General features: G+C 43.1%; 1 protein-coding gene across 1 annotated transcript; it reads right to left on the bottom strand.

The window, feature by feature from the left end:
• Positions 1 to 19,539: 19,539 nt before the first annotated feature.
• LOC124147657 (frizzled-4-like) lies at positions 19,540 to 22,242 on the bottom strand. The gene has a single exon (XM_046518344.2). It carries the CDS (start codon positions 21,906 to 21,908, stop codon positions 20,190 to 20,192), a length of 1,719 nt encoding a protein of 572 aa, XP_046374300.1. The 5' UTR covers positions 21,909 to 22,242; the 3' UTR covers positions 19,540 to 20,189.
• Positions 22,243 to 25,132: the final 2,890 nt, after the last annotated feature.

The raw sequence follows: 25,132 nt of genomic DNA, 5'->3' as shown, positions 1-25,132 counted from the left end.
TTGTACGATTAAGTTTATACGTAAAACGTGTAACAGCGGTTGTATTGACTATGAATGTAAAGTATGTTTCTAAAATTATTTGTGATATATACTCTAGAAGATCTGCCTCCATTAAGTCGTAACCCGATGCTACATAATTCCTATAAATGCTGTAATCAATCCCATATTATCCACTTGTGCAATTATGTAAGTCCAACAAACATGAGTTATGTGAAATATGCTATATCTGTAGTATAGACTTTGTACCCTGCTCCCCTTTGTGCGGTAAAATATATTGAATCATGAATCTTGAATCTTATAGTTCAGTTGGTGAGGTGAGGTGAAAGATTATTGCACTTATATAGCGACATGCATGCCATTCATGTGTGTGGCTGCTTGTACTAGTCCGGACTGATGCCGATGTATAGTGCTAGCCCACTGAGATACCATGCCGCAGTTTAACATGAATACCCCTACTCACACACAGTATACTGACTCCGAGCCGGCCAGTCCTTGTTTTAGCCCCTTAATGCCGAGCGCCAGACAGGGTAACAACAAGTACCATCTTTTAACGTCTTTTGGTATGACGCGGCCGGGGATCGAACACCGGACCTTCCGCTCTTCGGGCGGACGCTCTACCACTAGACCACGGTGGCGGTCAGTTCAGTTAGTAGTACTTGTTTGCCTATTTTGTAATACTGTTCAAATGTTGTTAACTTTTCGAAGTTGTTCCACTGACATTGTGAATCATTACCACAAGTACATTGATTGATAGTATGAGAAGGAAGCCTTACAATATAAGCAATATCATTAGTGTAGCCACTGGTAGGAATTAATGCATTGTATACGAGCCGATGGTATAAACACCGATAAACATGATTTTATTTTATTTTTCAAGCGTCCAACTACTGTAGAACAAGCAAACGCCTGTAGTTCTGAATGACAAAACCGAGTGTTCATAAACAATTAGTCTTGTCTCACTGACCCTAGAGAACAAATAAAACAGGAATCCATCTCAAGTCTCGAATGATTTGGCAAGTCTAGATTACCTCAGCTCTGAAATTAAGCACTTTTCAAGGCTCCATTTTAATTTTTTAATTTTTTTGTAAATATTTATTTTGAAATAAGATAACGTTATTTCTGGGACTAGGTGTTAGTCTGATAGGCGGTGTAAAATCATCCATAATGAGATATGGCTATGGACGTGTCTATTGTTACGACAATGTCAAATATTCATAGTCAGTTATGACAATGCTAAATATTCATTTTCTGGTACAGCTTATGCATGTGTTAACAATAAGGTTCAGGTATGGTGATCGCAAGCGCCCATCAGGTGTAAAACTGGAACTCGTCTACTGACAGGTAAAGCAGTGCCAATGATTCATATAGTGAGTGAGTGAGTTGGGTTTAACGCCGCTTTTAACAGTTTTCCAGTTATATCGCGGCGTGTCAGCTTAATGTGGGAGGAAAGCCCGAAGTGATGCAGGTCTCAGACGTTTACCACTTCGGTGAAACCTACGAGCACGGGTATGGTGCTGACAAACCTAGAAACATAATCGGGGCGAACCGGGATTCGAACCCGCAATCATAGGTTCCTGGCGAGCCAAGGGGACGCAACTCTGCACAGCAAATCGCGGCGCCTTAGACAACTGGGCCACCCTTGCCCCCCATTGATTCATATAGGTATGACAGTGACCTGTGTCTTTACATCAGGTATGACAAGGTTCAGTACCCGGGTATGAGTGTCCAGCGTCTTAAGGTAGGTGTAACTCTGTCGAGTGAGTGAGTATGGTTTTACGCCGCTTTTAGCAATATTCCAGCAACATCACGGCGGGGGACACCAGAAATGAGCTTCACACATTGTACCCATGTCAGGAATCGAACCCGGATCTTCAGCGTGACGAGCGAACGCTTTAACCACTAGGCTACCCGACCGCCCCGTAACTCTGTCGAACATCTAGTGGCAGGTAGGACAGTGTCAGGCGTCCATCGCCAGGTGCAAAGGTGTCAAGCTTCTGTTCACAGGTGTGAAGATTAGAACTGGTCTTCAGCAACCCGTACTGGTCGTAATTTAGAGGTGACTCACGGGATCGGGTGTTCAGACTCGCCGACTTGGCTGATGCATGATGCAATTGCGTAGATCGATGTTCTTGATGTCATTCACTGAGTTGTCTGACCCAGATACTATTATTTACAGACCAACGTCATATCGCAGGAAATATTTGTTTTAAGTGCGGTGTTAATCAGCAAAGAAAGAAACAAATATTAAGCGTCTATGGTCATGACAAAAGCAGGTGTCTGTTAAACAGGTATGACAAGATCAAGCGTCTGTCAGCAGGTATAACAAGACCAAGCATCAGTCAGCAGGGATAACAAAATGATGCGTCTTCCAACAGGTATGACAATACCAGGTGTCTGTCAACAGGTATGACAAGATCGAGCGTCTGTCAACAGGTATGACAAAAGTATGCGTCTGTCAACAGGTATGACAAGATCAAGCGTCTGTCAACGGGTATGACAAAAGTATGCGTCTGTCAAAAGGTATGACAAGATCATGCGTCTGTCAACAGATATGACAATATCAAGCGTCTGTCAACAGATATGTTAATATCGAGCGTCTGTCAACAGGTATGACAGGATCAAACGTCTGTCAACAGGTATGACAAGATCAAGCGTCTGTCAACGGGTATGACAAAAGTATGCGTCTGTCAAAAGGTATGACAAGATCATGCGTCTGTCAACAGATATGACAATATCAAGCGTCTGTCAACAGATATGTTAATATCGAGCGTCTGTCAACAGGTATGACAGGATCAAACGTCTGTCAACAGGTATGACAAGATCGACCGTCTGTCAACAGGTATGACAAAAGTATGCGTCTGTCAACAGGTATGACAATATCAAGCGTCAGTCAACAGGTGTGACAAGATCAAGCGTCTGTCAACAGGTATGACAAGATCGACCGTCTGTCAACAGGTATGACAAAAGTATGCGTCTGTCAACAGGTATGACAATATCGAGCGTCTGTCCACAGATATGACAAGATCAAACGACTGTCAACAGGTATGACAAGAGCATGCGTCTGTCAACAGATATGACAATATCAAGCGTCTGTCAACAGATATGTTAATATCGAGCGTCTGTCAACAGGTATGACAGGATCAAACGTCTGTCAACAGGTATAACAAGATCATGCGTCTGTCAACATATATGACAATATCAAGCGTCAGTCAACAGGTGTGACAAGATCAAGCGTCTGTCAACAGGTATGACCAGATCGACCGTCTGTCAACAGGTATGACAAAAGTATGCGTCTGTCAACAGGTATGACAAGATCAAGCGTCTGTCAACGGGTATGACAAAAGTATGCGTCTGTCAACAGGTGTGACAAGATCAAGCGTCTGTCAACAGATATGACAATATCAAGTCTGTCAACGGGTATGAGAATGTGAAGCACCCATGGTCAGTTACGATAATCTCAAGCGTCCATCAACAGCTGTATGGCAATGTCAAGCGTTCATCAACAGCTGTATGACAATGTCAAGCGTTCATCAACAGCTATATGACAATGTCAAGCGTTCATCAACAGCCATATGACAGTGTCAAGCGTTCATCAACAGCCATATGACAATGTCAGGCGTCCATCAACAGCTGTATGACAATGTCAAGCGATCATCAACAGCTGTATGACAATGTCAAGCGTTCATCAACAGCTGTATGACAATGTCAAGCGTTCATCAACAGCTATATGACAATGTCAAGCGTTCATCAACAGCTGTATGACAATGTCAAGCGTTCATCAACAGTTATATGACAATGTCAAGCGTTCATCAACAGCCATATGACAATGTCAAGCGTTCATCAACAGCCATATGACAGTGTCAAGCGTTCATCAACAGCTATATGACAATGTCAAGCGTTCGTCAACAGTCATATGACAGTGTCAAGCGTTCATCAACAGCCATATGACAATGTCAAGCGTTCATCAACAGCCATATGACAATGTCAAGCGTTCACCAACAGCTATATGACAATGTCAAGCGTTCATCAACAGCTATATGACAATGTCAAGCGTTCATCAACAGCCATATGACAGTGTCAAGCGTCTATCATCCAGTATGACTCTGCCCACTGGACCAACACGTATGACATTAGGCAACTGCTCTTTAGCCAGGAATGTTTAGAGCCGCCAAGCATCTTCAATCAGGAAGACAGTGGGGGTCAGGTGCAGGACCACGCCCCCCGCCTGTGACACTGCGTACCTTCTCTGAGGGTGCTTATCTTGAAGGAGGGAGAAGCCACGCCAAGTTTGGTTTAGAATTTCACCAACATTAGAAGTTGAAGCGCCTGCTACTTAGCAGTGAGCCTGTAGATAGCAGTGGCGAGGAGCGTGCGGCTGGTGTGTTTACCTGCCTCTACGCTAACCTGGGGTCGATGACGTTTGTTTTAGGGGCTTTGATCTCCCCGACAGGTAAGCTTTGGTGTCGGGCGGCGAGGGAGATAACATTCCTGTAGAGGTGAGAGTGGGGCGGGAGAACCGCGAAGAGGGCAGGGACGGGAAGCACGCCTGGATCCCCCAACACATAATTAATTTCTCAATTAAAATGTTTTCAGCCTGTCATAGGTAGGAGATTGATTTGCGAGACGCCGTTGTAATCTGGCGAGAGTGCAGATGGAGTTAGCTGTAAGTTGTTGGAGCTGACAAACAGTCATACAATAGCCTCCCCCGGCTCGGGCTCTGACAGAGAAGCCGAACCCGTCTCCAACTGTCAAGCCTCAGTCGGACTATGACGGACGAGGTTAGGCCACCCGTTGCCAATCTCCAAACCTCGGTTGGCGGATAAAATTTTATCAGACGCCTGTATAGGAGCGGATAAAATAATATCCTCCTTTCGACATTTCTTTCAATTCTTCGAAAAGGAACAAACTGATTTCCCATTTATCACAGGCTAACGAACGCACGGTGTGGATGCGGCCCACACTAGCCAGATTACAACCCTTTCTTCACGGCCCCAATTAACAATACATCCATTCAGTGGTAAAAGATAAATGAAGCAGTTTTCTATATTATCAGCGCGGTTGCTGGGAACCCCTCCTGTCCTGTGCGTCTCGGCGTTAGGCAAGTGGCACCCTGTCAAGACTGGTCTCACGTCTACTCGGCCTCCAGCCTTTCACTGCGATGACGGCTTCACACATGGAGTTAGAGTCGTGGGTGATTGATCAAAATTTCATTGCATGAAAATCTCTTTCTTCAATTTTGAAAATCTGCGAGCAACAAGTTTGACTAGAGATCGTTAATGTTTTAGTCGGCTTTACATCATCGCAACATGTCCAGCATTTCCTTACAGGAAAGACAGAGGTTGAGCGGTTTCGAGGTGGACTTCCTCCACAAGAACGAGTCATCAGTTGGGCCAGCGTGGGTTCTTTACTTAAGAAACGTTTATTTTTATAAAATTATTTCTTTAAGAATATCCAATTTAAATACTGAAATGTGTTCTCATTTTCTTGCTGACCAAATACTCTCCTTGCATACAAGACAATTCATCTGGTGACCCAGTATTGTAGACTGGGCCCATAAAGATCCGGGGTAGAATAGGTCTTCAGCAACCCATTCTTGCCTAAAAGGCGACTATGCTTGTCGTTAGAGGCGACCAACGGGATCAGGTGGTCAGGCTCGCTGACTTGGTTGATGCATCTCATCGTATCCCAAGTGCGTAGATCGTTGCTCATGATACCAATCACTGGATCGTCTGGTCCAAATTCGATTATTTACAGACCGCCGTCATGTAGCTTGAATATTAGTGAGTGCGGCGTTAAACAACAAACACACATGGTAGATTGAAACAAACTACTTGTGGTTTTGAAAAAAAGACATTGGCGCATGCACGTTGTGCAGAGATGCGTCCCTTAATCGTGCCAGGATCTCATATTCGTTCCGAAAAATATCATTGCTTTGTCAGCACCATACATTCACTGAAGTGGTAAAACATGTGATGTACATTACTTCTCGCTCTCCTCTCGCATCAAACTGGCATTTAACGTCAGGTGTGACTGTGTGCTGTACTAATATCCGGGGCGGCGTCAGGTGTGTCTGTGTGCTGTACTAATGTCCAGAGCGGCGATAAACGTTAGGTGTGACTGTGTGCTGTACTAATGTCCAGAGCGGCGTTCAGGGTCAGGTGTGACTGTGTGCTGTACTAATGTCCAGAGCGGCGTTCAACGTCAGGTGTGACTGTGTGCTGTACTAATGTCCAGAGCGGCGTTAAACGTCAGGTGTGTCTGTGTGCTGTACTAATGTCCAGAGCAGCGTTCAATGTCAGGTGTGACTGTGTGCTGTACTAATGTCCGGAGCGGCGTTAAACGTCAGGTGTGACTATGTGCTGTACTAATGTTCAGGGCTGCGTTAAACGTCAGGTGTGACTGTGTGCTGTTCTTATGTCCAGGGCTGCGTTAAATGTCAGGTGTGACTACGTTATAAACAGCAACACTGCACTGATCAAAGGTCACCCTCAAAGTGTTACATACGTGTAAACAAAGTATGCATAGAAACAGCCATCACTTTATCTCAGTCAAAACATGACGCTTAATCAAAGAACTACACATATGTTTGTTTACACGTGACGGAGGCGGTGGGGTAGTCTAGTGGTGAAAGCGTTCGCTCGTCACACCGAAGTCCCGGGTTCGATCCCCAACAAGGGTACAATGTGTGTCCCTCGACGTGATATTGCTGGAATATCGCTAAAAGCGGCGTAAAACCATACTCACTCACTAACATTACACGTGACGATAAACATTAATCATCATGTCGTGTCCTTCCATCAGTGACCGTATGAAGCGAGGCAGTCTGTCTCACAGTCCCTAAACCATTTTACTTTCGCTTGCGCCCAGCCTTCGTTGTAATGCTGTTGCCTTAAATGAAGCAAGTCTAGATTTTCCAGAGGTTCTCCCATCTCACTGTTTCAGAGACTTAGCGTAAGTCTAGAAGCGATGGAACTACAACATTGATATGGAAGAGTCCTCTGAGTGAAATGTAGTTGAAAATCGGTTAGTTTTATTTTATAATTCCCTAATGGCAATGCCCAGAATTGTAATCACGTGGGTCGGCTGTATACAAATACCGTATGTCCTCTCTTAGACGCCCGAGTGTCCAGGCACAGTGGCAACTCACTGCCTTACTGAGCCAAACATTTTAGTCATACAAAGGGTATATTAGCAGGAAATGATCGTTATTAAGTGAAGGGAGTAATCATTACATGCCATAAGTTAATGAGATAGGGATAAATAATTTCATCATACCTGTGAACATCCGGGGTAGAACAGGTCTTCAGAAACCCATGCTTGCCGTAAAAGGCGACTATGCTTGTCGTAAGAGGCGACTAACTGGATCGGGTGGTCAGGCTCGCTGACTTGGTTGATGCATGTCATCGTATCCCAATTGCTTAGATCAATGCTCATGATGTCAATCAGTGGATTGTCTGGTCAAGACTCAATTATTTACCTACCACTCTCATATAGCTGGAATACTGGTGAGTGTGGTTTTAAACAACAAACAATTAAAACAAACAAAACATTAATTTTATCAAATGATGCACCCGGCCTATTAGAGACACGGCACCTAATAGAGCCCCGGTGTCAATAAGAGGCCTGTGTATTAGAGACCGGCGTCTGATGAAGGAAATACGGTACAATTGCTACTATTATTGCGCATCTTCTGCGAATCAAGGGAGAATTTTGACCACTATGGTCTTCCGTCCCGTACAAAAAGAAATGCGTTCTTAACATTATATGATACTCTTTTGACCACTTAAACCCAAGTATCTAAGGTTCATCATTAGAACATACATTAGCTGTCCGTATTCGTACACAACTTTATTTATAAATATATACAACTGGTATAAGGTCGAAGCTTAATTACGCCTCTCGTATAGTAGTGTTCTTGTCAACAATTTGTTCCCGCACCCATTCATACTTTGTAAACACAACGTCCTTGACAAATGGTCCTTATTGTCGAGAAATTGTGTTGTCGTTGTGTGTACTTGTAGCTGTTGTGTGTACATTAGCTTCTTGATACTTTAACCAGCGTGTATGACTATTCCCGCCGCAGTAACAGTCGCCATTAGCAAAAGGTTGCGTGCTGGTCTCCCATATCTAACCCTATAAGCAGCGCAACCCCGATATACATCGTTGTCAACGACTCCACGACAATGGCGGAAAATGGAAACCAAAAAATTCCACCGATTTGTGGCAGTGAAAAGAAAAGCGGGCATGCTGCGAAGGTTTGACGCGCCGCTACAAGGCTGGACATTGTTTCCTGATGAAACTGGGCCAGTCGGAACCGCCAAGAACAATACCCGCCGAAACAAAGCTGACTGTTATTATAGAAAAATCAAACAAATGGCCATTGCTGCATCTAGAAGTAATAAATCTCTCGTTTTTCAACGAATATATCATTGCTGAATCACCAACCTTGTTTTGTCAAAGTTTGTTTTGAAAATATATTATTGCTTGCCTTCCTTGACATAGATATACCACCCTACATCATTAATCACAGTGCCAAGAATATGGCGGGTTTTGACGATATGGAGGGTTACTCGTATTTTTCACTCGTAATTTTCTCCGAACACACCGTGGGAAGCTCATATATCTCGGCTACAGAACATAACAGATTAACAGAATTATACTTAACATTAAATTGCAGAGACTCTCATTAATTATTTCCTAAATCTCTGGTCAACATATATTCTTTTGTTGTTAAACGGGTAGTTATGAGAGCTTGTGAGATCCTTATCCCTACTGACTAAAATAGGTTTGAAACCACAGGATAGCAGTTGTTGTTGAATCGATATTCCCAAAGCAGACTGCGCCGAAACACAGGCTATGATACATCTATTAAACAGATTGTAAAATAGGATTGTTCGGTTTCCATTTTAGAATAAATGTAAGTTTAAGTGGACAAGAGATATGAGAAAGTTCAGACTTTATTTCAGAAACTATTGATTTAGAATTTTAATCAATAAGGGGTCGCAAGAGAATGACATTTTATGTGAACTGTTTCTAGGTATTTATTTCACGATAACACTGGCATCGTGAAAGCAGAACAAAAAATGCCCCGAAGGCCCGTTAATATATAATTCACACGTAATCAGTCTAATGATGCTACAGAATTCGGTCACGCTCCGCGGACGTGTACACGCCACAATCACACATCCCTACATTTACACATACGCACTGAAAATAGTGCTGTTTTGTTCAAATACCACAATATGAGAGCATTAGACGGTCCTCAACACAAACACACGAAACACATACAACGTTGATTAATTCAAGGTTAGAAAATAGTATGGACGTTGATTTCAACAATATGTGAGTTCATTAAGGGTCGTCTCACACATGTGCTGTTGACATCCACATGGCCATCAATGGTTTTAATTTGATGACGAAGGATGTGTTAACCAAACGCTGCAATCTTGCACTTATTGATAGAATGACGTGGCGTCGTGTATGGGGGTCAGTCGAGAACACGATAGACAACACACACAAACTCCGACCAAACACATCCGATACCGCCTTCTCGAGCAACCGTATTTTGTTTATTCAAAGTCCAGCAAATCCGCTCAAATATTTAGGTGCAAAATATTTGCATTTGGTTCTCGTGGTTTGCCCACGATGCTGAAGGCTGTCGATTCCTGTAAACAGTTGCTTCAGGGGATGTTTGCCCAGAGTCGGGGAACGGAACATGTGGTCTGGCAGGGGGGCAGGGCAATCATCACAACTTCCACGTACGCACAGCATGTGGGAACAAATGAAGCTCTTCCAGCAGGTAGAAATAAAGCAACTGTAGAACAAATACCCAATCACGTTGGAATAGAATAGTATCTTGTTGTCCCCTTCCCTCTTCAGCATTCCGAGTTGAGGGCACAAAAGTTGTCAAGATGGCCGCCGCCATGAGACTATAGATCGCTGTAAATCAAGATGGCGGCTGTGACGGGAGGTAAACACTTGAGGACATTTTACAACTAACAACTAGAAGTGTAGGTTGACAGGTGGCTGTTGCGTGTCTGCAGAGGATGACCAACAGGGTGGAAACGACCGCCATAAATTGATTTTGATAACGACAGCTATGAATAGAGCAGTGGTCAGTCAACAAACCTGCTGGACCTTCCAACTATCACAATCGCACTCTTCGGAGCTACGAATGATATACGCACTGTCCCTAAATACGTGAAACTGCGTTTTTCATGAAATTTAAAGAAAATAACCGTTCATTTCCAGACAAAAGGTACCTTCCCATACCGAATCCCTTGGAATTAAAAACCATTCTGACATGTAACTAATGTTATATTTGGTATAACACTTTCTTTGTTAAGTACATATTTTCGTACTTTTTGGGTCGAGTTCGTCCGGGATTCGAACACACACGGACAGAGTGAGGCACCTTATCGCCAGCACACAAAGTCGGCGATCTAACCCGCTCAGCCACCGAGGCTTCCACAAAAATGAAAGTCCGACAACTGGTAGTCTAGATCACATACTTTGTGTACCCCTCTGACAAGTGTATTTGGCTTCCACACGTCCAAGTAACTTGATAAGAACAATGCTGCATATATACAAAATATAAAAACATACATAAGTATGACGTTTTGAAATTGAAAAATTAAGTATGATATTAATGCTAATACACAATTTTTTCAAAAGCGTGTACAGGAAGGGCCTAAAATATTATAAATATATACTACTCAAGGGAAGTTAAAGACAACTCAATGCCATGACAGCTTAACTCTAGAAATATGAAGGAATCGGGTGTTCTTTAACTTCTTTTGAGTAGTATACTTTCTATAATACGATGTATGGTGTGTAGTGGACTGATGACTAACAATGACTATCCTATAGTTTGCCGGCGGTGAAGGGTACAGCGCGTCGTCTCAGAACCTGCACGTTAGTACCATCGTAGGTATGTTTGTGGGCAGATGTGTAATTGATAGTCTAGACGTGCTTGTATTGCTTTCTCAAACACTTACAGATCTAACAGGTTTGACGTTTTGAATCCTTTTCGGAAAGAAACATGATGTAATGCAATGCGAATATGTACCATGTCTTTTAGGATATTAAATTGTTTTGATATACGCTTATGTCTAATGGCTTACATGAGTTTTGATAATTCAAATGTTGCGTAATTTACTATGGAATTTCATCAATATTATTTAATCCATCCCGTGAGAGTCATCCACGGACAACGTATATACAACAAACATGAGTAATTTTAATAACTTGATATGTAATATTACTAGAGTACCGGGAGAGCCGATCCCTGAACATGATGCATGTTTGTTTGTTTGTTGTTTAACGCCACACTCAGCAATATCCCAGCTATATGACGGCGGTCTGTAAATAATCGAGTCTGGACCAGACAATCCGGTGAAGATCCGTGGTAGAATAGGTTTTCAGCAACCCATGTTAACCGTAAAAGGCGACTATGCTTGTCGTAAGAGGCGACTAACGGGATTGAGTGGTCAGGCTCGCTGACTTGGTTGATGCATGTCATCAATCCCAATTGCATGGATCGATGCTCATGATATTAATCACTGGATTGTCTGGTCCAGACTCGATTATTTACAGATCGCCATCATATAGCTGGAATATTGCTGAGTGCCAACCAACCAATTCTGTGACTGATATCATGAACATCGATCCACGCAATTGGGATACAATGACATGCATCAGCCAAGTCAGAGAGCCTGATCACCTGATCCCGTTGGTTGCCTCTTACGACAAGCATAGTCGCCTCTTCTCTTATGACAATCATAGGTTGCTGAAGACCAATTCTATCCCGGTTCTTCACGGTCCATGATGTATGTATGTGTATTCTGTATCATGCCGTGATCCAGGGCCCTGTGGGTATTCCGGGTTAGAATAGGTCCCCAGCAACCTATGCTATGCCTTAATGGAAAGTGGTCAGGCTGGGTGACTTGGTGGATTGATTGATACCCAGACGGCGATGATCGTTGCTCATAATATCGATCACTGGATTGTCTGGTCCCGGCTAAATTATTTACAGGCTGCCGTCATATAGCTGGGGTATTGCCGAGTGTTTAACAACAAACTCACACACACACGCGCACACACACGCGCACACACACACACACACACACACACACACACACACACACACACGCACACACACGCACGCGCACACACACACTAATATAGTGTGTAATATACTATGTACATAAATATATATATGCCCCCAGGGAATATATCTGAGATAAATCTGAGATCGGCTACTATGTACAGCGGATCGCTCTCGTGCAGTGGCCTGAACGTGTTTCCGTAATAACCTTGGCATCGTTTCGGCAATTTCCTCCGGTGATGATTTTAATCTTTCACTCGTAAAAGCGAAATAGAAAACGACATTTTCATAACTGTTAATGGCATTGACCCTGTTAATACTCTCTTCTGGCGTTGCCCATCGTCATCTCGCCGCCTCTGCGTAAGTGTGTGATTGTGTGAAACCTTCCTAATTCATATACACTGCAGTCACAATGCCCCTCAGGAGGGCAAGGGGACCCCCCTCCGCTGCAATTTCAGGTAACAATAATAAGGCCAAACGTTAGTCACTAATAGTCGCCACCTCCATCTTGTATATCGAATTGTGCTACGTTCAAATATACCCTGTGAAGATCTGGTTTGGGATTGGTCTTCAGCAACCCATGCTTGTCTTAAGAGGCGACTAACGGGATAGGGTGGTCAGGCTCGCTGACTTGGTTGATGCAGGTCATCGTATCCCAGTTGTGTAGACAGATGTTCATGATTTCAATCACGGGATTGTCTGGTCCAGACTCGATTATTTACAGACCGCCGTCAATGGTCTTTGTAAGCTTTTGACCAATACATACGAAAAGCTGGTCATTAATTTGTTGTGTCAGGCTAAAGCATGAAACACACAGTGATATGCTTCCTTCCCCTGAGATACTGGTTTTTCACAAGTGTGCATCACAATACGTGTCTGTGGATCAGCACCTTGTGTTGTGTTTGCATCTTGTGGTGTGGAACTGTACCAGTGTATGTGAATATGTGTTGAACAGCTGTTGTCACCTGTAAAGTGGCACCACGTTTATCCAAATCCCCGATATTGAGTTAAGACCCAGAAGTGGTACCGTTCTGGGGGGCGATCCACAAAGCGATCGTAGCGCTAATGTGATCAGAACCCCCATACCAAATGTTATATTTGGGATAACAATTCCTCAGTAAAGTTGAGTCCCACCCGGGATTCGAACCCACACTACCAGTGGCGATTAGGTGCCTTACACTCTGGTAGTGTGGGTTCGAATCCCGTATGGGACATCCCCCCCAAACCCCCCAAAAAACCCAAACAAACAAACAAACAACCCCCCCGAAAAAAAAAAAATAAAAATAAAAAAATAAATAAATAAATAAAACAAACAAAAAGCGAAACACAAACAAACAAACAACAAATGAGAAACTGTACTTTACTGAGGAAGTGTTATCCCAAATATAACATTCGTTACATTTGACCACTTTCTAAATGGCAATGTGTTCATAACTCCCATACTTTAACATAGACGCTAACACGGACGCAATAGTCTCTCTCTCTCTTTCTCTGTATGTGTGTGTTTCACTTAAATGTACAAAAAAAATCATACATGCAAAATACAAACGACGATAATTCCAAATGCCTTTGTATCTTGTGTAATCAATTTAACAGATGTACTCGTAATATCCAGCTGATGATTCCAAGAATTATCTGAGTCTGGCGTTCATGTAAACTCGGTTACTTCCGTACAATCGAGATTCCCAACATTGTACGGGGATGAAGGAATACAAGGAGCTCCAGGCAGTGAAAACCATTAGCTCCAAACGCCTGTCAGGCAGAGAGATCCTCGATAAGAAATTAGTACCATGAATGGCGTTAGTCATAGTCGTATTGCATTACAGAGCACAGTGGACCATGTAGAAATCAATAGCGACACCATCAATAAACTTTCTCCAGTGTCGTTTTTGTCGGACAGTTGGTCGCAGGGCCGGTCCGCCATTGAAGGGTGTTTTATAGCCGAGGGTACGCCCAATGTTATGTCCGTGCTTCGTGAAGCCATGATTAGGTTTCTGTAATAATGTGCGTATACGGGTAGTTTTCCATCCTCTGTTTGTTTGAGATAAGAAGTCGACGCCGTTCGTATAACTAAATATCATATATGTTCCACTCCCGCACTCATAACATTAAATCTGATCGCGTGCCTTTAACACAAGCACGTGCGATACAATGGGGGACAAACGACGGATACAAAAGATGAAACTCTGGAATTTCTTGATGAAGAATTACGGATTTTATGATGGCCAATACTAACAAACCCTCGCCTTTGTTATTTCGACTTAACGAACCACATGACGTGTCGGGGCTGAGGTTGAAAGGGTAGAGTTGAACTTAAACAGTAAATGTGCGGGAGCAGGTGGCAGTGTAGGGCGACTGGGTGATACCGGTCGAGCGGACGTGATGTGGGGGAAATGCATGATGGGAAGGGTCAGAGAGGTCAGAGACTGACCAGTTCACACAGCGTGAGATGACAAGCCATGGGTGGAGTTGATTGAACCGAACCAGATGGTTAACTGACCAACAGCAGATAAACCGGGACATTAGCAGTTGGGAATTAGCGTGGGAATGTCGGAACACTTACATTCGGACATGTCTCTATCTTTCATGTCTATTATTATATATATTCCCATATGTAGATAGTTTGTACCCTGCCTGACGAGGGTGTTCTGTACAATAACATTCTTGATTCTTATGAAGACCCTGTTTGTTTGTTTTAAACATATTTTATTGACATATGGTCAACGGGATTGGGCAAAAGTTATTCAACTTAGGTGGCCCTTTCCCTACTCTATATGTACAGACATTGATTATAAGACCCTGTCGTGGCTAAGTAAATTATTTCAAACTTCGAAGAACGCTCAATACTTAGTTATCGGTTAGATTAAGTGTACAACACAATGACCAAATCCCTTAATGCTATATTCTCAACAAAATTACACAATTACTGAACGCGAAATGACGAAACACAATCTGTACCTCCATTTCCCAGGATGCAGTACGCGTGTTGTAACGGTAACAGCTGAGACATAAAGCAGTGATCAGACTTACAGTAGAACAGTATTGATCGCTGGCCATACACAGATATAATATCTTCTGACATTTTCTTTTATTGCAAACAATTTATCTTTAACCTTATTACTTAACTTGTCAAAATGTGTTATTTGTATGGAATCATAAGGTTTCGTATATTTGGTTGTACTGTCTTTAAACATGTTAAATGTTCTGTTATAAATAACGGCACTTGTTCCGTTCACCATGTATACGACAGGCAAATGTATTGCAATGAACGTTAAATTCATGCGACGAAAGGATATGTTTTGGAATCTAGGCTAAAACGTAAACATAGTGGGTACCATAATACTGTTTGTTTATCGCGTAAGAAGATTAGTGCCATATTCCAATTCTGTCTTTTCGGACAAATGGTAAGATGAACGTATGTTTAATGGATATACATGATACTACCTTTTGTTGCACACGCCGGTATAGGGCGGTGTAGCTATGTTGTGAAATTGTCATACAACACGTACAGTCGTCAAAGCATATAGTTATCATAAAAACGTAAAAATCTACACACAGTTTACAGCTTGTGTCATAAAAGTAACAAGCTGTGTAATACACTCCTTACAGCAAGAGCATGATGACCATTGTTATAGACAATGGACCATGGTATAAATTTAAATGTACATTTTTGTACAATTTGTACCTCAGAGAAGACTAAGTTTTGAACACTGGTGTAGAACTTGTCTTTCAGTGCAGTCTAAAATTTCTAAATATGTGTTGTATTACGCTGGGAAATAATTTGTATTCAATGACACATTATTATAAACTGATGCATAACTTCTATGTTAAAGCTAAATTATCATTATTCATCGACGTGTTTGGCGTTGACGTTTTATGTAACATTGTATTGTTATATTACATTGCAATAAATTATTAACATTATTATACCCTGATGTACGGCTTGTTCTCAAGGAAAACTAAATTATTATACACTGGCGTACAACGTGCTGGGTATCAAATGATGCATTGTTATACACCAATGTACAACTTTTACTCTATAATGACTAACTAATATAGACAGGTGTACATCCTTCTATAATGACTTATTGATATATACAGATGTACATATCTCTATGATGACTTACTAATATAGACGGGGGTATATCTTGCAGAAAAGTTATGGCTAACGTTTAACGTTCTGTATCTAACGTTAATTACAATCCACTGGTGTACATTGTGTACTGTATATCATAACTTACAGTTATACACGGATGTACAATAGTCAAGGTTATACACCGATGCACAACCTGTACTACACAGGCACTGCAAGTTTTGCTGCACTCATGATGTCTTATCATGCACTAATATACACTTTGCACTATGAAACAGTTACATAAATACAACCCGCATGACTTGAGCACAGTCCGTGATTTATGTAATATTGAAGAGGTTACAGCTCCGGGAAACAATCACAGACAACAACTGTCAAGTGTATTGGAGTATGGATATTCTGAAACCAAAGGTGTACTCAGCAACGGGACGTTGTTGGCAGATTATATTTCTGTGTAATAAAAAACGGAAAATAAAGCAGAGGAGAGTTCACTTAAATTTCAACTAATTCCAAATACCTTGACACCGGTGTAAAATAGATGTTGTATCAGAATATATAAGGTGGGTGTACATGCAGTTAGTCCTGGGTACCGGATCAAGCATTTAACTGTGTCTACTAATTGGATAACAACAAATATTGCAACTTGTCGGACATTGTGAACGATGGTATTCGCTATTAGTAATACTGCAAATGAATTTGTAGGAAGAGTTTCAACTTCGAGTACGCGTGGCCATGGTGGAACTGACTACAAGACAAGTTGCAGTGTGATTACATTGTACAAGATAAAAATTACATCGACGGACAAGAAGAGACTCTGTCCCTGATGTCGAGGCTTTTTCACCCTGTGTTGTGGGTCAGATCCGTCTCATGATGAGTTTGAACAGATGATTAAAACTCTGGCCTTCTACGGGGGGATTACTGACGTGCCTGTCGCCGTCACGAGTAGATAACGGGGCAGGAGGACTCAGCCTTCATCGGCAGATGGGTCCCCCGACTCTCCCCCGGCCCGATCCCCCCGGGCCTGCCTCGGAGTGCACTACCCTACTTCGCTCATCCCTCCCGACTAATCACCGCACCGCCCTGACGGAGCGAGAGGAGACTCGCCTACAACTAGCTATGTATTTAGAAGTTCCTCGGGAAGGTTCAGAGTTTTTTGTCTCTCTGGAACAGCGCTTCCACTATGTAGGGCAAATGCCATTTGAACAGAAGAGTTTGCCAGACTGGTATTTTTTCTTTATTAAAAATGTCTACCATATGCTTTGCTGCCATAAACTACTTTCGTAGATGACGAGGTTTTAACAAGCTGGAAAAAGGCATGACCCAAGCCGTTCGATTAGAACAATTTGAAATGTGGTTGTGCTCATTTCTTCGTCCACATAACTGACTGTAGGGAGGTATTTTGGAAGCGATGTCCGGTATGTCTTCAAGGCCGCTAGCTGTGCTGTGTATGTGCGACCTTCTGGGACATTGAGACCGCGTGGAGCGCAACCCAAACCAGCGTCAGAATGCACGTGCATTGCACGAGAGTCACGGACAGTGTCGCTGCTCCAAACGTCATGAGGCCGTGCGTATCTGGCGCGCAGACATACCTGTATCCGGTCCTCTTTACAACTCCGTTATGGCGCGGTTTCTCCGCCTTGGTTCCATAAAAAAGAATTAATAATGCAGTGAGAAATAAACCCTCTCCATTCTACACGTTTGCATGCAGGTTGTATTCCAAGGTTACAACACGATGTTTTAGAGAACACCAACCAGATTATGTAAATCTCAGCCCAAATCACAAGACCATCCTGACGAAAGTTTGATGGTTTAAAAGGTGTCGCATGCAGATCATTAATACAAAACGTGTAGCCACCGCGTGCTGAAGGGGGGAGGGGGGAGAGGAAAGAAATAATGGGTAATAGATGTTTATGGCGACCCCGGGCTGGCCTGCCTGCTGGCGCTGCGTACTGCTTACACTTAGTACAATCTCCCTTCAAGCACAGGTCTCAAACCATAGCCGGTGTAGCAGACGACAAGCATGTTTAGAGAGTTCTGCACGATGCTGTAGATTCCTCGTCTGACTGACTGTATAGAAGTGGAGTTAATTACACCATTCAGATTCGTCGGGTTATGATATCGCTCATTATCACACACGCCAAGTGGAGAGTCACACTCAGGAGCGTTAGATCGCTCTTTATGTTGAAGTAATTTGTCAATATTTAGAGATATGAATCGATGCCATGGTCGAGTAGGTCCCGAATCCTCACGGCCTGTCCCAACCCTATTGTAACAGTACCATGTGGAATAACTGACGGTTTGTTCACAGTAGCAATCAAGCATACCCTCCAGCCTGCCTTAGTGTGGAAACCCACAAAGCGACCCAGGACCTAAAGAAGGGGATTGAAAAACGATAGCCTTTCAAGAGCAGACGATATTTTGGTCGAAGCTCCCGCCATAAGAAAATCGGGCTAGCTGCTCGCCTTGCTGTCAAGCATGGCTGATAAATCTTCCCCTTTAACCTTTCCAGGGAAGATTTATCTCCGACTACTCTTAGCGTCATGAGTACAAGTGATTGCGCTCGCTCCCTCCCTCCTTCCAACATGCGCGGGGCTATCGCTACACAAACCAGGCCCAAACCTTTCTCAACGTCTTCTTTTCGTTCCATTATACGTGTAAATGGAGGTCCGGCATTCACAGATCGGGCTGCTTCGCCACACATACACGCGCCAGATCATATGTTTATACAACCTCATCTGGAAATTAATCTTTTATCACACATCTGAGTGGCAGACAGATAGGTAAATTGTTTAGCTGGGCCGGACGGAATGTCCAGATCTCTCTCTATACAGCCATAATGTAATTGACAGAAGCTAGGACGAAGGAAATACGCTAAGTGCTTGCATCAGTGAATAACCGGGTATTTGTCTACCTCTCTTGAGTATGCACGCCTCGGGAAAGGGAGCCCTTGTAGAATTTCAGGTGGACTGGCTTGTAATGATATCAGGTGTCGGATGGCGGACATCTGCGCCTAGGTCCTCTCCTTCAGAACAGGCGTGGCCCTATGAGGCCAGGATTAACGCTCAACACCGAGGCCAATGCATGTAATTCAACACAAATGTCCATGTGTTTTGCTAACGCTAGGCTTGCTAATAGCGTTTTCTAAAAGCCCAAATCCCTAACCCGAAAACGCTTACTTGAAATTTGAGGAAAGAGAATTCCAAAGAAATTGCTCACTTCGCAGATTGTAAGCAGTTTCTTCCTAATTCCGCCATCCCAACCTCTCTTATCTCCCTCTACAATAAACGAGATTCCTTAGGATGTATAGCTGCACTTGGTGACAAAAGACAAATATCTGACATAGTTTTCAATTTTTCATTCAGTTTAAAATTATGTACACATGTTTTGCTGATGTAGGCCATTTAATATGGGACTCTCCGTAGTACACAACAAAAGTACATATAATTTCATAGCCTTATAACAGTCAAATCTATTTTCATGACGGAAAAAACAATGAAAGTAAAGGATTCTTTTTGGTATCGCTTGAGTATCAACAACAGTGAACGTTCGGGCATATGTACTTCGGATTTCAGTTTCTCGTGTACAGGTACAACATACAGACAGGGTCGGGACGGAGCCACACAGCAACACCCGACCCGACACATAACAATCACTACAAAATACTTGCTAGTTAGGACTTAGATATCTTGAACCTTGCACGCCTTTCCCTGTCATACACATCCCCCTGGGGACAACAGCAACAACAATAATAAAGAATTACCCGTAATCCACAGCTATACAAATGTAAGTTGGTCCTTTTGGCCTGCTGTAGAAGGTTTTTCTAACGCCGAGTATTCGCCAACTATGAAAAGCACATTCACCACACGCACATGGGACTATCGGCGCTGGGAGCTTGGTCCGTCACCGTCATGACGTGCACGACTGTGACAACAATAACAACAACAGCAGCGACGATGACGACGACGACGATAGTGACGCGGCTAGTTCCAACTACACCACAGTTTCATTGTCAGACTTATTCATACTTCTCTTGGCTTTTTCTTGCATTCGTATTGTCCTGTTATTCGAAGGTTTCAGGGGAATTTGGTGATAGTGGTGAATGGGGACAGCGTACTCCCAGTTTTTGCGGTCCTTTCTCCTTGAAAACAATTTTTTGCCAAAATTTCTCCACGAACTGACTGTCTTGGCTGACCACATCCACATGCCGCTGGTAATCCCAACAACAAGGGACATGAATAGTTTCAACATGAACACCTCAATATTGGGGGTATTCGTGCTGTCAGCAAAGTACCACGATGTCCTATTGGTGTACTCATAAAGTAAACACCCGATCACACACGTGGCCGGGGCCGTGTAGAGTACTGAAAAAATGCCAATCCTGACCATTAGAACCTCCAGCTTGTCAGTCTTCACTCCATCGCCACGCACCTGTTTCCGGATATTGAATAATGCCACAAACCCAGCCACAAGGAAGGACGTTCCTACTAAGAGGTAGACGATCAGGGGTGCAATGGCAAACCCCATCAGTGTGTTGGTGTTCTGGTTCCCTACGTAACAGATACCTGTGATCTCATCGGCGTCGACGTCCCTCATGACCAGGATGACGATGGTTTTGATGGCAGGGATGGCCCAGGCTGCCAGATGGAAATAACTGGAGTGGAGCTGGATTGCCTCGTGACCCCACTTCAGCCCTGCGGACAGGAACCATGTAAAAGTTAACACAACCCACCACAACGAACTGGCTGTGCCAAAGAAATATAATAACAAAAACACTATAGCACAATCCGTATTCTCCAGCCCTTCTTGTATGAGAATTCCTTGATCACTCTGACTCTCTGTATCAGTACTATCACAGGATATGGACTGACGTCCTGCAATAAGTCTTACAATGTAGGCAATACTGTAGATATTATAACACATGGACAGGAAGATGATTGGCCTCTCAGGGTACCGGAATCTCTGAGAGTCTATAAGAAAGGTTAGCACTGTAAACAGGGTGGCCACAAAACATAGTCCTGCCCATATGGCCATCCAGACGTCAGCAAAAAACTTATCCTCTGTTGTGAAGGCATCATGTTCTGAACACTTTAAAGCACACCGTTCTGTCCTGTTTATATAAATATACTTTTTGGGATGCCTGTAGTGCTGGCAGTTTCCTGACCCGTGTGTTAGTGTGTGCTGAAGGGGGTAATTCGAACTTGTCTCGGGTCTCATTCTCGTTGGTTCACCAGGGTAGTCATCCTCTTCCCCGGCCGGCCCGTCCATACACATGTGGTTCTGGTCATTGCGAACTGGAAACTTGGAACAGTTGAGGGCCGAGGGCCAGGGATAGCCGAACTCATTCAAAACCGGCTGGCAGCGTTTCCGAACACTCTCACACAGAGGCCGACAGGGACCGATCGGAGTTAGAACTTTCTCTGTACACATAGGCATGTACACTGAACACAGGAAGAACTTGAGTTTCTTCGAGCACCCGTATTGGATGAGAGGGGTGAATGTTTGTAGTTGAAGGCTGGCATCTTTCTGGTCCTTGTGGTCGACTAAGTTGGGCATGCCAGTGACGTTGTACCCCTGGCCCTTGCACATGTCAAACTTGATCGGCTCACACGTTCTCACAGCTTCCGAGGTAGCAACTCCAGGCACTTTGGTCAGTAGTACTGGGCCTAGGAAGACTACTAACAGCACGTAGACTGCCAAGTAAGTGCTCATTTCTGCTGATCGTGTACTCCGTAAACGCAATAATAAACTGCTAGTCAAGCGGTTGTAAAGAGAGGGGGCCTCGTACACTGTCTCTCTCTCTAACAGGCCGCGGGGCTCCCGACCTCCTCTTCTAACACTGTCATGGCGAGTTCCATGATGGTATCTGGGTACTCACGGCGCTTAAGGTACATCCATGCATCGGGTCCTCAACTTAGGACTCCCTCTCAATGAAGACGGGACACAAAACACGCACCGCATCGACCGAGGCTACATGAAATCTGTGAGAGAATCATTCGTGGATGCATTGAAAACAGGCTACACTGTCGGATTCATCAGTGCTGGGTTTCACACGGCTGTGAGCCAATAAGCGTTAGTGTTATTCTTGGTAGCTCCGCCCTCTTCCCGCTCGGCGAACACAGCCAGGCCCATCACTCACCTTGTTATGTGTCAATCACTGCCTCTGTCCACTTTTCTCGACTACCGCCTTTCAATCGCTGATCAACCGGGGGCTCATTCTTCCATCGTAATAATGGCCGCATTCATTCAAACTTGTTCACATTTAGGCGGACCATTCCGGTTCTTTCTTTGCAGCCTATTTGCTCGTCCTACGGCGGGCGATTGGTATAAAAGGGGGACTTAGAGTCAAGGAAGGACAAACAAGTGTCCACAGCCTCTATTCTAGAGGAGGCGCAACTTCTATACAGGCATCAGCTGAGCATAAACAGTTCACAAAACGACAACTGCAATCTTCCACGCTCTACATGCTAAACGACAAATTACAGCCATACCCTCCATGAGAAGTATATAATCCACCCACCAGCTCGACTCACCAAAACTTTTGAAACTTCACCCTTCTTAACAAACACGGCTTACTCGCTGACTTGATATTTGATGCAACATGAAGCATATGTTTGTTTGGGATAAAAATGTAATTGAAATGTATCGTTGGTAATGATTTGTTTTCCGACAACCCCTCTGTCGTTATTCCTCAGTTTCAAAATCAATAACTGGATTGTCAGGCACGTGCTGCTTGACGGCTTCATCAGGTAATATGCCATCTGCAACTTTGATCGAAATCATGATACAGCAGCGTTTATATCTATATAAAGGGGTAAATTAAAAAATCACTTTTAAACTAAAACTTGATTTAAGTAATGCCATAACTTGTCTTAATAACTTATTACGCCTTGGGCTACCAGATCCACGCGCGGGAAAGAGCAGACGACACAATCATATTATGCCCTCTGGCGGTGTGTACGCAAATAAGCCAAAGAAAGATAACTCTTACGGATTATGTTTCTTACCGTAAGAAAGATGAAAATCTCAATATATATGCATGAGTAATTCTTTTGAATCTAAGTAATAACATTGTGGCCGGGAACCGCTGTTCGCTGACCCAGATGCGCTGTATGCTCTCGCTAAGTCGAACACTGACAACACCAGTGATGATAGCCAAGCATTCCAAAAAGCATTTCTCGCGCATAAAACCATTCGGATAGGTGAGAGTCATTATCGTCCTGACAGATAGCAATTCAACGGCGCGTGGCTCTTTTAAAACGTCCCAATCATGTGACGTAAAAAAAACGTTGACGAACGTGACAAGCAAAACGCTTGATGAATGACAAATGTTGGGTAGATGCAGTTGTCATGCTTCTTAGGTGAAATTTGTCAAGCTGATCGAATATATTATGTGAGATATTAAACACTCATAAACTGACACATGAAAGGTTGTAAGCGCCAGAGGTGTCAGTGCGTGGCTTTTCTCCAGATCTCGCGTATACACAGCATAATGTCTCAGTGTCGTGGTCACGCTTGAATGAACACATATGAAGAGGTAGTGTTTTACTGGGTTTGACACTACTGAAATTTTGGAAAGAATTTGATGGGCGTGGCCAAACACATCACCTAGATCTTTGTCCATTCAGTCAGTTTGAAAGCATAGAATATCATAAAAGTATAATAACGCAGTTATAAATCCAACCAGTGAGCAGACTTCTTCCAGGCCGATGACAAATCATTATGTGTTTATAACCATGAACTTCGCCGTGTTATGCATCTCAGCATGTTTGGGCAGGATATATTTTTCACGATGTTACAAAATGCTAATTAAATCAATCAATTCAAACTGTGTATGGGTTTACGCCGCTTTTAGCAATATTCCAGCAATATCACGGCGGGGGACACCAGAAATGGGCTTCACACATTGTACCCATGTGGGGAATCGAACCCAGGTCTTCGGCATGACTAGCGAACGCTTGAACCACTAGGCTACCACACCGCCCCTCAAAATGATATAGAATGAATGGTGCATGTATATTTAAATATCTCTTAACTTATTTATGATCAACATCCTCGCAGAGAGGAAATTATAAATTAGATACAAGAATAAAACATTAAACATCATTTATTGCATTACTGACGCTGAATGTTAACTTTCGCTGTGGAACAAAACTGAGGATGAAAGTAGGACAGAAGCCTTTGCTTGAGAACGTCATAGTTGTACGACATTATCAATATAAGTCACTATCAAAGAGGGGCGGTCGGGTAGCCTAGTGGTTAAAGCGTCCGCTCGTCACGCCGAAGACCCGTGTTCGATTCCGACATGGGTACAATATGTGAAGCCCATTTCTGGTGTCCCCCGCCGTGATATTGCTGGAATATTGCTAAACGAGGCGTAAAACCAAACTCACTCACTCAAACTATCAAAGAGTATGAATGTCATAATCATGCGTGATTCCATGGTTCTGACAGTGAACTAAGAAACGCTCTGAGGAAGCTATGAAACATGAAACATGAAACAAGAGACATGAAATGTGAAGGAAGCAAAGCGTGTATTACTATGTCGTTGAGGATAACCCAACGAAAACATTTACCTTTCCATGGTAGCAATGTTTCAAATGTTCGCATCGATATGTGTTGATGAAATATATTAAAACTTTCAACTATATGTTCGTTTCATTGAATTTGGGGTTGTTTGGTTGCTTGGTTAAAAAGATGGCAGAAATTAGGTATTTTACGAACGTTTCAAATAGGAGACGCAACATGATTCAAAGGTCGATACGAAAACAAGTATAGACAATGTATTAAATTTTCAAATCACCGCACGTCACTTAGAAATTTTGTAAGATAATTTTAGAAAATTTGAAAATGGAAGATAGCATTTACAGGGACAAAACGTCCATTAATATTAGGCGATAAAATAATTACTATCTTGTCGACATGTTGAATAAGAT

Source organism: Haliotis rufescens, unplaced genomic scaffold, assembly GCF_023055435.1.
Source record: "Haliotis rufescens isolate VD_foot unplaced genomic scaffold, xgHalRufe1.0.p SCAF_32, whole genome shotgun sequence".
Classification (NCBI taxonomy): Eukaryota; Metazoa; Mollusca; class Gastropoda; order Lepetellida; family Haliotidae; genus Haliotis; species Haliotis rufescens.
Note: the sequence above shows the minus strand (reverse complement) of the source record. Positions and strands in the feature narration are given on the sequence as shown.